The following is a 15,318-nucleotide window of genomic DNA, read 5'->3' on the forward strand; positions in this document are numbered from 1 at the left end:
TAAATTTTTGATTTCACGCCTCACTACCTATCACAGTTTTGGAGGACATAAAATGCCAAGATAGCACAAAACTCCCCCAATTGACCCCATAGACACCCCAAGCTATTTGCTGAGAGGCATGTTGAGTATTTTGCAGATCTTGCTTTTTGTCACAAAGTTTTGAAAATTGAAAAACAAAAATACATTTTCCTTTTCTTTCTTCATTTTCAAAAACAAATGAGAGCTGAAAAATACTCACCATGCCTCTTAGCAAATACCTTGGGGTGTCTACTTTCCAAAATGGGTCATTTTACATGAATCAACATGCCTATTCGTAAATAGCTTGGGCTTTCTACTATCCAAAAAAGGGTTATTTGGGGGAGTTTTGAACTGTCCTGGCATTTAATGCACAACATTAGACGCTTATATAACACATCACCCACTCTTCTAACCACTTGAACCACCAAGTCCTTTCTGATACTTTGTTTACATGAAAAAATATATATTTTTTGTTAGAAAATTACTTTGAACTCCCAAACATTACATATTTTTGTAAAGCAAAGGTCCTACCAAATAAAATGGTGGGTGTTGCAATTTTTTTTCACACCGTATTTGCACAATGATTTTTCAAACACACAAAAAAAACCTTTTTTTAATTTTAATGCACTAAAACACACTATATTGCCCAAATAAAATTGCGCACAACCGTGCAGTGGCGACAAACTACATACATTTTTAAAAGCATTTACAGGTTACCACTTTAGATTTACAGAGGAGGTCTACTGCTAGAATTACTGCCCTCGATCTGACATTTGTGGTGATACCTCACATGCATGGTGCAATTGCTGACATGAGACCTACAACATGAGACCAACGCTTGTGTTCGCCTTTGCAAGCGAGCACAGGGGGACAGGGGTGTTTTTTTTTTAATATATATATTATTATTATTCATTTAGCTTTTTTATTTTATTTTTACACCGTTCCTTTCATTTTTTATAATCATTTTTATTGTTATCACAGGGAATGTAAATATCTCCTATAAATGCAATAGGTAGTCGCTGGCTGAAAAGAACGATACCAAGATGATACCTAAACCTGTAGGCATCATTCTGGTATAACCACTCAAAGTCCAGCAATGTTGCTGGTCCTTGCTGGGCATATATTGTAATATTCTTTTTTTTTTCATGCAGCCTGTGGGCTGAACGAAAACAAAGATTGATCGGTGAGTATGCCCACGATTAGAATACCGCCCTGGATTCACCCACTTCTAATGATGGGCATACATGCACGTTTTTTTTTTTTATTTAACTGTGGTGGTGAAATCACCACCTACAGCCATGGAGTCACTGATTTACGTATTGTGGGAGCAAACGCTATTGCTATCAAGATAAATAAATCAATGCTACAGCTGAATGGCTTACCTAAAAAGCAAACAATGGTAATAATATAACATTAACTAAAAAAAAAAAAAAAAAGTATAAAATATATGCCGAAGCATGGGGGCAATCCGCCCCTAATGTTAGGGGCAAATCGCCCCTCCACCCCTGCCCCATGCTTTAGCATATATGCTCTTTTTTTTTTTTCTTTTTTTTTTTTTAACTGTGGTGGTGAAATCACCGCCTACAGCGCATAAGTCACAGCTTTACGTATCGTGAGAGCAAACCTGCAAAGCAAATAATGGTTAACAATAAAACAAAGTAACATTACAGTATAACAGTAAGACATACCATACCTGCAAAGAAAATACAATAAAATAAAATACAGTAAAAATAGGAGAGAGAACAATAGATTGAGAACAATAGAGAGAAGAAAAATAAAACAACTATTTTTGGCTTTTTTTATTTTTTTTGTGGTTTTTCTTTGTTTGCACTTTTTTGTTTTAACTGTAAACACTCCAGATTAGGGTCTCTCAAAATGTGATCTCATCTTTCGAGACCCTGTGTATGTGTGCCCTAGGACTGTGCAGTGCTAACTATGCTGATACTCCACTAGTGTGTGGTAGCGACGGAAACACTCAACGATGCAGAGACCAGGTTGGTCAGGACAGGAGGGACAATAATAGTCATGCCTGTCATGCCTATATCCGAGTTTTCTGCAGACACAACTTCTTTGGGGTGCTCTTTGGGTAGGGGTACCACGGAGGACATCTGGGAGGTGCCTCTCATGCAGCCGGCTCACTGCATTTGCATTGGGAAGTGGGGGCACAGCACCATCTGGAAACAGAAGGGCTGTGATGATCCTGGAATTTTATGAAAGATCAAGTTCATCCTGACGCTTTGTATAGCACATAAGCATTCAGCAGAGCCAATTGCAATAAGTATACATACACATGTTTATACCAGCGTCTAGCCTTACGGGCAATTAAGGAAGGCACCATCATCTGGTCATGGAAGTCCACCCCTCCCATGTTATTCGCGGACACAGAGGGGTTTCTAAATAACACCAGTCGCCATTGGAATTTTGACTGTCGTATTTGCACAAAGGGAGGACAGAACAAAAACATTCTGTGTGTGCCTCCACTTCACTGTGAGTAAATTATTACACTTCAAGCAGGCTCTCTCCCCCTAAGTTGAGAATCTACAAGCCGTTGGGGTAAGCCCCGGCGCTTAGATCACACGGTGCCACATGAGCCAATTCCAGCCAAAAATTGGACTAAAAAGTGACACACTTGTGTAATAATTGTCCACTTGCCAGCGCTCCCTATGTAGTCTGAGCAATTGGGGGGCTCCACAGTGCTGTCTTTTCCCTTGTAAACCATAACCATGTTGCCCTGTCACAGAGCTTATACAATTGACCCCATATCTGGCATGCTTGCTGGGGAGATACTGTTTGAAAGAAAAGCAGCAGAAAATTTAATCAGTGACTCATCAACGCAGACAACTTGATCGGGAATAAACAAGGCTGCAAACTGTTAGTTGAAGTGGTTTATGAGGGGCCGAATTTTGCAGAGCCGATCGTATTCAGGGTCACCCAGAGGACGACAGAGTTTATTGTCATTGAAAAACATGAACCGGAAGATCTCCTCGTATCACGTCCGGGCCATGGAAGCAGAGAACACGGGCATGTGGTGAATTGGGTCAGTGGACCAATATGACCGCAACGCACTTTTTTAGTTATGCCCATGAGGAGGGATAGGCCCAGAAAGGTTTCAATTTCGAAAACCGTAATGGGTTTCCATTCTCTTGCAAGGGTCAACTGGGGATTAGCGGCGGTGAATGGACCAGCAAACAAATTGCTTTGGTCCACAATAGATCTATAGAGATCTTCCATGAAAAATAGTGAATAAAAATCAAGTGACCTAAAATCAACTGTTTCCACCTGAATTCTGGGTTGGCCAGTGAATGGGGAAAGTACGGGCGCTGCAGAAGTTGTGGGCTCCCAATTAGGATTTGCACATGCAGCTTGAAGGGCACTTTGGGCTCTACAGGTCTGTATATGAACTCTTGGTGGCTGCAGGACACTACTTATGCTAGCCACTGCACCAGCTTGAACTGCACATATGGGACTCGCCACGTCACAAAGTGATACTGCAGTGCTGGTTTGACTACGACCAAGATGTACTAGCCCACTAGTGCTCGCCAGTTCACCAGAAGAATGAGCGGCACAAGTACTGGCTCTCTGCTGCATACGAGAGCCCTGTGGTTCTTGCACCTCAACAACAGAACGGGGTTGGGTATGCCTGACCTTAGCAGGGACCACTACTCCGTCATCAGAGCTATCTGTCAGAGTGCCGCTGCTCTCTACCAGTTCGTATACTGAACCTGAATCTGACAATGAGGCGGCTTCCCCTTTCCTCTCATCTGTCATGCTCAGCAACGTGTAGGCCTCTTCACTAGTGTACCTATGTCTGGACATTTTGGCCTCTAAATTTACTGGTACTAGTGCGACTCACAGGCAAAAGAGCACCTGGTTGTCAGCGACTGCTTCAATCGCTACCAAAAAAATTAACTGTTAGCGTTCGCAGGAATCAGCCCTAACTTTGCGAACGCTGCAGTTATGTGTGTTTTTTAAGTGACAGTGATCGATTGATACTGCACTTGGGTGGGCTAGGAGGAGGGGCTAAATGCAGGTGCTAGCAGATGTCTGGGCTGATCCCACTAACGTTGCGTTTTTGGGAACACCTAAACTACTGGGGACGCTCATATAGTGTTGATCAAATCAAAGATATTGATCCGTTCAGACACTATACTAGTAAGGGAGGTGTATGGAGTGTGCGTGGGCATTAGCGCTACTGGCACTAATCTCATGCTGCCTGGGATTGACGTTGACCTTAACTGATGTTAAAACCTATACTGGGGGCGATCAGGGGGTTGGCCTGGGTATGGAGACTGACTGGTTCTAAAGCGAATTGGATCGCCGCGGGTGCGCCCTCGACGTACAATGACGGCGATTTGCCCAGGAGAGCAAACCTGCCGCAGTACAACTGCGGCGGCTGGTCCTTAACTGGTTAAGGCCCCTTTCACATGAAGGGTCCAATCAGTTCAACCTGTCAATTTTTCAGGCGAACTTTATCAGACCCTCCATTCACCACTACGGACCAGCGGGTAAAAATAATCCGTCCTCCTCGGTCTAGGTGGATCGGATGGCAGTCGGGTATAAACAGACAGTGGAGTGGGCTTTGTCCGTGTCTGCTTTGCACAAACTAAGCAGACACAGAACTGTAATCCGCCCACTCTGCTCTGATCAGCAGGGGATCAAAGGACAAATCACCTGCTGATTAAAACAGAGTTTGCCCGTGTGAAAGGGGCCTAAGTCACAAAAAGTCTGTTCTTAAAGTAACAGACTTGGCTTTGAAATGGTTAACATCCTTTCGCTGCCACAAATCTGTTTCTTCTCTTTACTCTCTGGCTTCACCAACCTCACGTTTTTTATTGTGTTAATTGTTTTTAATTGGGATGCACTGCCCCCTATTTGTTAGGGGACTGTGTATCTTTCTATATACAGTGGGGACGGAAAGTATTCAGACCCCCCTAAATTTTTCACTCTTTGTTATATTGCAGCCATTTGCTAAAATCATTTAAGTTCATTTTTTTTCCTCAATGTACACACAGCACCCCATATTGACAGAAAAACACAGAATTGTTGACATTTTTGCAGATTTATTAAAAAAGAAAAACTGAAATATCACATGGTCCCAAGTATTCAGACCCTTTGCTGTGACACTCATATATTTAACTCAGGTGCTGTCCATTTCTTCTGATCATACCTGAGATGGTTCTACACCTTCATTTGAGTCCAGCTGTGTTTGATTATACTGATTGGACTTGATTAGGAAAGCCACACCCCTGTCTATATAAGACTTTACAGCTCACAGTGCGCATGTCAGAGCAAATGAGAATCATGAGGTCAAAGGAACTGCCTGAAGAGCTCAGACATAATTGTGGCAAGGCACAGATCTGGCCAAGGTTACAAAAAAATTTCTGCTGCACCTAAGCTTCCTAAGAGCACAGTGGCCTCCGTAATCCTTAAATGGAAGACGTTTGGGACGACCAGAACCTTTCCTAGAGCTGGCCATCCGGCCAAACTGAGCTATCGGGGGAGAAGAGCCTTGGTGAGAGAGGTAAAAAAGAACCCAAAGATCACTGTGGCTGAGCTCCAGAAATGCAGTCGGGAGATGGGAGAAAGTCGTAGAAAGTCAACCATCACTGCAGCCCTCCACCAGTCGAGGCTTTATGGCAGAGTTGCCCGACGGAAGCCTCTCCTAAGTGCAAGACACATGAAAGCCCGCATGGAGTAAAAAATAAAAAAACACCTGAAGGACTCCAAGATGGTGAGAAATAAGATTCTCTGGTCTGATGAGACCAAGATAGAACTTTTTGGCCTTAATTCTAAGTGGTATGTGTGGAGAAAACCAGGCACTGCTCATCACCTGTCCAATACAGTCCCAACAGTGAAGCATGGTGGTGACAGCATCATGCTGTGGGGGTGTTTTTCAGCTGCAGGGACAGAACGACTGGTTGCAATCGAGGGAAAGATGAATGTGACCAAGTACAGGGATATCCTGGACGAAAACCTTCTCCAGAGTGCTCAGGACCTCAGACTGGGCCGAAGGTTTACCTTCCAACAAGACAATGACCCTAAGCACACAGCTAAAATAATGAAGGAGTGGCTTCACAACAACTCCGTGACTGTTCTTGAATGGCCCAGCCAGAGCCCTGACTTAAACCCAATTGAGCATCTCTGGAGAGACCTAAAAATTGCTGTCCACCGACGTTTACCATCCAACCTTACAGAACTGGAGAGAATCTGCAAGGAGGAATGGCAGAGGATCCTCAAATCCAGGTGTAAAAAACTTGTTGCATCTTTCCCAAAAAGATTCATGGCTGTATTAGATCAAAAGGGTGCTTCTACTAAATACTGAGCAAAGTATCTGAATACTTAGGACCATGTGATATTTCAGTTTTTCTTTTTTAATAAATCTGCAAAAATGTCAACAATTCTGTGTTTTTCTGTCAATATGGGGTGCTGTGTGTACATTAATGAGGAAAAAAAATTTACTTAAATGATTTTAGCAAATGGCTGCAATTCAGCATGCTATGAGAAAGGCTATGGCCGAAACACATTAGCATTTCAGATAAAGCACTGCTTGTTGTGCTCCAATAAAAGGTTTACAAGAAGAAGCATTCTTGTTGCAGGCATTCTTTGCTATTTTGATGTTTTGGGCTATAACAGCCTGTGAACTGATATTCAGCTCATTAACTTTCACCATGCGGTACAGATAGGGTGAGTCTTGTTGTAAGGCACAAAAAGTGTTATTGATTTAGACATTATACCAACAACCTTTGATGAGGGCAGTGGTTGTAAACCCTTACATATACCAGTAAAGTGACTGGCGTCAGGTGACACACAGAGATTAAACAAATCCTCCTACATAAGTTGTACCTGTTTATCACAGGCTTCTCTTCTCTACATCCGCTCAAAGTCCAGAATTTTTAAAGCTTGTCTGAGCTGTGAGAAAAAAGGGAGGTGGAGAGCTGAAGTTACACTCTGCAGAACTCAGTTAGGTGAGCTGATTGGAGGGAAGGGACACACCCCTTCACACAGCACACAGAAACAGAGCTGAGGCTGTCAATCAGCTGGAGGTCCCTTCTATGTCACCTTTTTTCTCTTGGTGTCAGGAAAACTTGTCAGAAGTGATTCATGCTGATAGCAGAGGAAGGAAGCAGCAGACAGAAACAACACTCAGTGATCTTAATTGAGACAAGTACACACTATTGAGGGATATGCTGTGTTTATATTTTGTCTGAGGTTTACAACCATGTTAACCCCTTTGCAACTGCACTATAACTGAATGACTGCTATAGCAGGGCAGCACTTTGCCAGGAGGCTGTCATATGACGGCGTCCTCCCATGCTCACACTGCCTGCATGATCACAGATGTACACAAACCAGGTCTTTGCCTGTTAACGGCTCCTTCAAAAAAATAAGAATAAAAAAATGTGCAAGGGGAGCAGTGAGTAGTTTTTTACAGTGCTACACAGTGCCTTGATCATCAGTGCAAACTCATCAGTGCCCTGATTATCAGTGCCACTTCATAGTGTCTAATCAGTGCCGCTTCTTAGCCGCCTCGTAGTGTCTATCAGTGCACATCAATTCAGCATCATCAGTGCACATCAGTGAAGAAGAAAAAATACTTATTTATTTGCAAAATGTCATAACAGAAACTAATGCCCCGTTCACACGATCGGAAATTCCGCCAGCAAAAGTCTGATGTGAGCTTTTGGTCGGAAATTCCGACCGTGTTTATGCTCCATCGGACTTTTGCTGGCGGAAAAGATTGAGAGCAGGTTCTCTATTTTTCTGGCGGAAAAAGTTCCTATTGGAAATTCCGATCGTCTGTAGCAATTCCGACAAGCAAAATTCCTACGCATGCTCGGAAACAATTCGATGCATGCTCGGAAGCATTGAACTTAATTTTCTCGGCTCGACGTAGTTTTGTACGTCACCGCGTTCTTGACGGTCGAAAGTTCAGAGAACTTTTGTGTGACCGTGTGTATGCAAGGCAAGCTTGAGCGGAATTCCGTCGGAAAAACCATCCAAGGTTTTTCTGAAAGAAATTCCGATCGTGTGTACGCGGCATTAGAAAAAGTTTTTTATACAAACATTTTCAGTCTTTTTTTGTTTATTTAGCAAAAAATAAAAAACCCAGTGGTGATTAAATACCACCAAAAGAAATCTCTGTCTAAAAAAAATTATAAAAATGTCACATGGGTTATGGGTACAGTGTTGCATGCCTAAATGTCATTCAAAGCATGACAGCACTGAAATCTGTAAATTGGCCCTGGCAGGAAAGGAGTGAAAGTGTTCAGCACTGAAGTGGCTGAAGGTGCCTCCGTACTCAATCATCCAGAATGGGGGCACTCTAATACAGGAGATGCGTTACTGGCCAGATCACCAGGTGAAAACAGAGGCAAAAAAGCCTAAAAAAAATGAAATAATACAGCCACCACATCTAAGGATTGGTAAGCTGCAATATGTTACATTTTTGGTTTAATACAGCTTTAAAGTTAATAAAGGTAATAGCTATGGACTTAGAAAATTCAGTTTGTAAATCGATAGAAGACTGTCTAAAAGACTATATTCAGAGAGTAGTGATTATTGATTCATACTCTGAATATTCTAAAGTTTGAGTTTGTAGTGATGTACTCCAAGGATCAATGTTGGGTCACTTACTTTTTAACATACAGTATTTTTAAATGATATAGAGATTGGGATCTAGGAATGAAGGGGGCAGAGCTATGAGGTATCAAACCATCCTCCATTCATAGATCACTTTCCAAACATAGGTGCTGTAGTACAAAGAACAAAGGGGCAATTTTTGTTCAGGAAATGACTATGTACAAGCTGATTTTTCATCAACAGTAGGTGTAATCGCTGTAGAGGTTTACATTAAACTAACACCATTATAATGACAGCAGAGAGCTCTTCCTCAGCACTCTAGTATCTATAGCAACTGTCAGTGCAGCTGCATCCTCTCCTATAATGAACAAGTTGCTCCCATAGAATATAAACTTACATCAAACAAATATTATTATTATATTATTATACACAATTTATATATCGCCAACAGTTTATGCAGCGCTTTACAATGTAGAGGGGGGACAGCACAATTACAGTACAGTTCATTACAGAGGGACAAGAGGGCCCTGCTTGTAGAGCTTATATTCTAAAGGGAGGGGGTGGTGGTACAAAAGGTAATAGATGCGGGGAATGATTTTATGGGGGTGGCTCATGGACAGTTGTTAGGTGGGTGTGGGATAGGCTTCCCTGAATAAGTGAGTTTTCAGGGATCTCCTAAAGGTGGACAGGTAAGGGGCTGATCGGATATAAATAGATACAAATAGATGGAACGTCAATGACACTACTAGGAACATTGATAAATGAGAAAATCTAGGAAGATGTATTTATTTTTTTATTAATGTACATAACATTTTAAACCTGAAAAAAATTAAAAAATGATGCTCCCCTACTGACATAACCGGCATGTCTTAGGGCCAGACCCTGGCTTGTATAAGATTCATCTCCACCTCGCAATATCAGATACTTAAAGAGATAAAGGAAAGCCACACTCCAGGATCTCTTCTTCACTGTATACATTACTATTCCACCTGGGGTACCTCTGCCACAAATCACTCAATGAGAGCTTATTCATAGAGTTCCACTCTACAGATAAGCAAAAATGCCAAAGGGAAATAGATAATAATTTGCTGAGACTACTCTGAGGAATTAAACAAAAGTTTACAAAGTGCAAAAGCAGCCTTTTAATTTTTTGCTATTTTACTTGCGATTTTGATATGTTTCTTCTAGTGCACATATATATGAAAGACACTTAATGGCAAGCGACTTGCCAATTAGTCTATTAGTCTCATACTTGGAGTATTTGCTCACTGGTTCGGGCGTTCAGTTACGATTAGTGAATAGGTGTTTGCAAACATGCTGGCTGAGGTTTACACACTGTTCTCAAATCCTACATTCTTAATAGCTAATCATAATAACTAATAATGTTTTTATTAAAATGATGGGTTATATAAATTATATATAATGTACAGAATATTATATATGGATTATATAAATACAGCACCAATTTAAGATTTAAACCATTATTGGGAACCATGTCATTTTTGCAGTTTGTACAGTTTTATGTGATCCTTTTCCTAATTTTAGCATGGACATTTTGAGTTGTTGCACAATTTTTATGAGATGGATTTTGGAATATCTCAACAGTGCCTACATCTGATTGTATTCAGGTATTGTTTGGCCAACAAGTATCCAATGGGCTTCTTTGACAGAAGTCGATTGAACAATCAACTTTTGTCTAATGGAGCTTTACCAGCAGGTCCATACACTGCTTGAATTTCAGTCAAGCCAGTAGGAACTGGCTCAAAGTCAAGCAGTGTATGACCAGCTTAAAGCTTGTACCTTATCTGTGTACTCCTGCATTAAAAAAAAAAGTATGTTTTTTGTATGTTTTCCTGTTATGGATATGTTTGTACCTTTCTGGTCCATCATGGACATTTGTCTTTTGTACTTTAATATGTGCAAGACTTAATAAAATAGAGATTAAACATAAAAACAAAAAAAATAACAAACAAACTATGAAACACATTAGTACCAAACACTTTTTTTCCATAAGATAGTGCAAAAAAATTACATATAGCAAGTACTTTGAGGTGAAGCACCTAAGTATATCAGCTTATTAAACAATTTAGATTAGTGAATGTATTTAGATGACATTAGATTAGAAGAACGCAGTCTGAGTGATGGAATTATATCTGTTGTCTGGCCAAATCCAGAGGCTGCATATTAAGTGCTACAGCGGTAATCATACCAGTCCATCTGATCCTAGTCTAGATCTTCTGGGGCCTCTGTGATTTCTTCCATTGATCACATCTCCCTTCACTTCAAAGTCATACTGAAAAATCAAAAGTTATACATGCAAAGTTATGACTGCTAGATATTTAACACTTTCTGTGCAAATGAGGTTAAATACTGTTAAAGGGCCATTGACAAAATGAATAATTTTAATGAGTGGGCCTGGATAAACTTGAATATACAGTGGGGACGGAAAGTATTCAGACCCCCTTACATTTTTCACACCTTACATTGCAGCCATTTGCTAAAATCATTTAAGTTAATTTTTTTCCTCATTAATGTACACACAGCACCCCATATTGACAGAAAAACACAGAATTGTTGACATTTTTGCAGATTTATTAAAAAAGAAAAACTGAAATATCACATAGTCCTAAGCATTCAGACCCTTTGCTCAGTATTTAGTAGAAGCACCCTTTTGATCTAATACAGCCATGAGTCTTTTTGGGAAAGATGCAACAAGTTTTTCACACCTGGATTTGGGGATCCTCTGCCATTCCTCCTTGCAGATCCTCTCCAGTTCTGTCAGGTTGGATGGTAAACGTTGGTGGAGAGCCATTTTTAGGTCTCTCCAGAGATGCTTAATTGGGTTTAAGTCAGGACTCTGGCTGGGCCATTCAAGAGCAGTCACGGAGTTGTTGTGAAGCCACACTCTCGTTATTTTAGCTGTGTGCTTAGGGTCCTTGTCTTGTTGGAAGGTAAACCTTAGGCCCAGTCTGAGGTCCTAAGCACTCTGGAGAAGGTTTTCGTCCAGGATATCCCTGTACTTGGCCGCATTCATCTTTCTGTCGATTGCAACCAGTCGTCCTGTCCCTGCAGCTGAAAAACACCCCCACAGCATGATGCTGCCACCACCATGCTTCACTTTTTGGACTGTATTGGACAGGTGATGAGCAGTGCCTGGTTTTCTCCACACATACTGCTTAGAATTAAGGCCAAAAAGTTCTATCCTGGTCTCATCAGATCAGAGAATCTTATTTCTCACCATCTTGGAGTCCTTCAGGTGTTTTTTTTTTTAGCAAACTCCATGCGGGCTTTCATGTGTCTTGCACTGAGGAGAGGCTTCTGTCGGGCCACTCTGCCATAAAGCCTCGACTGGTGGAGGGCTGCAGTGATGGTTGACTTTCTAAAACTTTCTCCCATCTCCCCACTGCATCTCTGGAGCTCAGCCACAGTGATCTTTGGTTCTTCTTTACCTCTCTCCCCAAGGCTCTTCTCCCCCGATAGATCAGTTTGGCCGGATGGCCAGCTCTAGGAAGGGTTCTGGTCGTCCCAAATGTCTTCCATTTAAGGATTATGGAGGCCACTGTGCTCTTAGGAACCTTAAGTGCAGCAGAAATTTTTTTGTAACCTTGGCCAGATCTGTGCCTTGCCACAATTCTGTCTCTGAGCTCTTCAGGCAGTTCCTTTGACCTCATGATTCTCATTTGCTCTGACATGCACTGTGAGCTATAAGGCCTTATATAGACAGGTGTGTGGCTTTCCTAATCAAGTCCAATCAGTATAATCAAACACAGCTGGACTCAAATGAAGGTGTAGAACCATCTCAAGGATGATCAGAAGAAATGGACAGCACCTGAGTTAAATATATGAGTGTCACAGCAAAGGGTCTGAATACTTAGGACCATGTGATATTTCAGTTTTTCTTTTTTAATAAATCTGCAAAAATGTCAACAATTCTGTGTTTTTCTGTCAATATGGGGTGCTGTGTGTACATTAATGAGGAAAAAAAAATGGGGGTCTGAATACTTTCCGTCCCCACTGTATGAAAAAAAAATAATAGTAATCAAGTCCTAAAATGAAACATAAAAATAATGTCCTCATTAGTTAACATGAACAAATATTGCACCACTCGTGTAAAAAGAAAGTGGAAGAGGTGTGTATCACTTTAAAAAAAGTCCTCCTTGTGATGATGGTATCCCACACTGCAACAAAGTGTAACCTCCACCACATAAATTGCATGCTTACCAGCTTGCAAGCACTTTAACGCTTGCGACTAATACCCAGCCAGAGCCTTTGTCCTCAAAAAAGGGGAATCAGGTGACAGCTTACATTGAATGAGACATTCCAACACGGAGCACAGCAGAGCAGGTAATCGAGACCTCTCAGGAGACTTAAAGGAACCAGCATCCTCCTTCAAGTGGTACACTCAAGGGTACCCAAGAAAGAGAAATGCTCGCCATAGTGTAAAACCAAATATGACTTTTATTATAAAAACAGTAATGTACTTACATCAAGCATATAAGAGCTTATATTTAAAAAGCCGGCCGGCTTGCATAAAATGCCCGTCCTTTCAGGATCGTAAACAGCACGTGACGTCAGCGCGTCATTCCACTGACACGTTTCGTCACAATCTACCATCATCCTGGGGGCACCAGGATGTTTTATGGAAGCTGGCCGGCTTTTTGAATATAAGCTCTTACATGCACCCTTGGTGTATTACTGTTTTTATAATAAAAGTCAAATGTGGTTTTACACTATGGGAAGCATTTCTCTTTCTGGGGTACCCTTGAGTATACCATTTGAAGGAGGATCCTGCTTCCTTTGAGTCTCCTGGGAGGTCTCGATCCCCTGCTCTGTGTTGGAATGTCTCATTCAATGTGAGCTGTCATCTGATTCCCCCTTTGTGAGGATAAATGCCCTGGCTGGGTATTAGCCGTAAGCATTAAAGAGCTTGCAAGCTAGTAAGCATGCACTTTATGTGGTGGAGGTTACACTTTTTGTCACAGTGTGAGATACCATCATCATGAGGAGGACTTTTTTTTCTGTTCAAATAATTTTATTGGTAAATAACAAGCTTTGGTTACAAGCTTTTCGGTACAGGGTATCATGTAGATATAAAGCAGTGTACATCTTAACAGGTTAGGGTAATGATGACATAAAAAGGGTTAAAGCTTGCAAACATTATACACTCTGTCAAATATCTCAAGATCTAGTAAAACTGAGCATGCTAGCGTTAAGAGGGACCGTGGTCCTTAATTTAGACACAATATATGACTGGTGATTATAGACATGGGGTCGGTCTTGGTAAACAACCGAGACCAACTCAACGGGGAAAAAGACAAAATAAGACAGAGTATACTACCCATATTACCAGGGATAATTAAGGGGGAAGTGGAAAGAGTGTGAGGAGAATAGAGAGAAGGGAAGCAGAAAGGAAAAAGTGAGGGAAAGCTGAGAAGAGGTGGAGGGGCGGTCGGGACGCGCAGGCACCGGTATGGTTTCCAAAATCAAAAGTGGTTATTAAAACTATTTCAGGGTTCTAGTAGGCTCTCGTCAATGTCTGGGGGCAAGAAGTGCTCTATCCATGGTTTCCAAACTCTGTAGTGCTGTGGGACTTTATCTATTATTGTTGCTTCAATTTTGCTGTGTATCATTGCCTGGGTAATTCTATTTTGCATTTCAATTATGCTAAGTGCAGGTGTCTTCCAAGCTTTAGCTATCGTTTGCTTAGCTGCTGTGAATAGGTGGAGAAGGAGACAGCGTTGGGCTCTGGTGTAGTCTTGGGGTATAAGGTTGAGTAGAGCTATAGTTGGGGTAGGTTCTAAAGTAACCTGGTGGAGAGTGGAAGCCATCTGGAATGTTGTTGCCCAGAAACGCTGCACTAATGGACATGTCCACCAGATGTGGGTGTGTGTTCCTTTATCTTTGCAACCCCTGAAGCAAGTCGGGGGATACTCAGGTAGGAATTTGGCAATTCTGGATGGGACCAGGTACCATCGCATGAGCACCTTGTAGTTTGCTTCTGAGGCAACAACATTTTGGGATGAATTTTTCGTGTTAGTCCATATGGTGGACCAGTCTTCTGCTTCGAGATCGATGTTTAAATCTTTAGACCATTGCTTCGCATAGGTGGGGAGATTTGTGGATGGTGTCGTGAGGTGAGTGTAGAGGCGAGAGATGATACCTGGTGCATGCGGGTCCGAGTCGCACATATTCTCAAACTCAGTCAAGGTATCCAGTCCAGAACTGGATTTTAAATTTGTTTTGACAAAATGAGCAATTTGGAGGTAACGAAAGCACTCTCTAGGTGAAAGGTGCGCTTGCGCTTGTATAGCTGGAAAAGATTTTATAGAGTTACCACTAAGTAGGTCACAAATGCGAGTCAGACCCGCTTGGGCCCAGGTTTGGAACAGGGCTGGTTCAGTGTATGCCGGGTAGAACAGCGGGTGGCCCAAAAATGATAAGAGTGGGGAGTGTGGTGAGATCAACTTAAAGGGGGCTCGTAATCTATCCCAGAGCTTGAGGGTGCAATGTGTTATTGGGTTGGTTATAGTGCTACGTGCCGCTGGGGGGAGCCACAGTAAATTGGTGACTGTAATTGGGTGGAGATCTATGGCCTCGAGGCTGACCCAGAGTGGAGTTTCGTTCTTAGAATGATATAGAATAGCCTGGGCCAGTCGGGCTGCGTGGTAATAATGTAAGAAGTTGGGTATACCAAGACCTCCATTGAGCTTGTGGCGGAGT

At 41.9% G+C, this 15,318-nt stretch overlaps 1 protein-coding gene across 2 annotated transcripts in view; it reads right to left on the bottom strand.

Annotated features, from left to right (window-relative positions):
- Positions 1 to 15,318, bottom strand: part of BRCA1 (BRCA1 DNA repair associated) — a 589,423-nt gene that overhangs the window by 67,094 nt on the left and 507,011 nt on the right. For both annotated transcript variants that reach the window (XM_073608372.1, XM_073608370.1), the window contains one exon: positions 10,808 to 10,891. In XM_073608372.1, the coding sequence (XP_073464473.1) occupies positions 10,808 to 10,891 (84 nt within the window). The remainder of the gene's footprint in view (positions 1 to 10,807; positions 10,892 to 15,318) is intronic.

The sequence above is a fragment of the Aquarana catesbeiana genome, linkage group LG12 (genome assembly GCF_042186555.1).
Source record: "Aquarana catesbeiana isolate 2022-GZ linkage group LG12, ASM4218655v1, whole genome shotgun sequence".
NCBI lineage: Eukaryota > Metazoa > Chordata > Amphibia > Anura > Ranidae > Aquarana > Aquarana catesbeiana.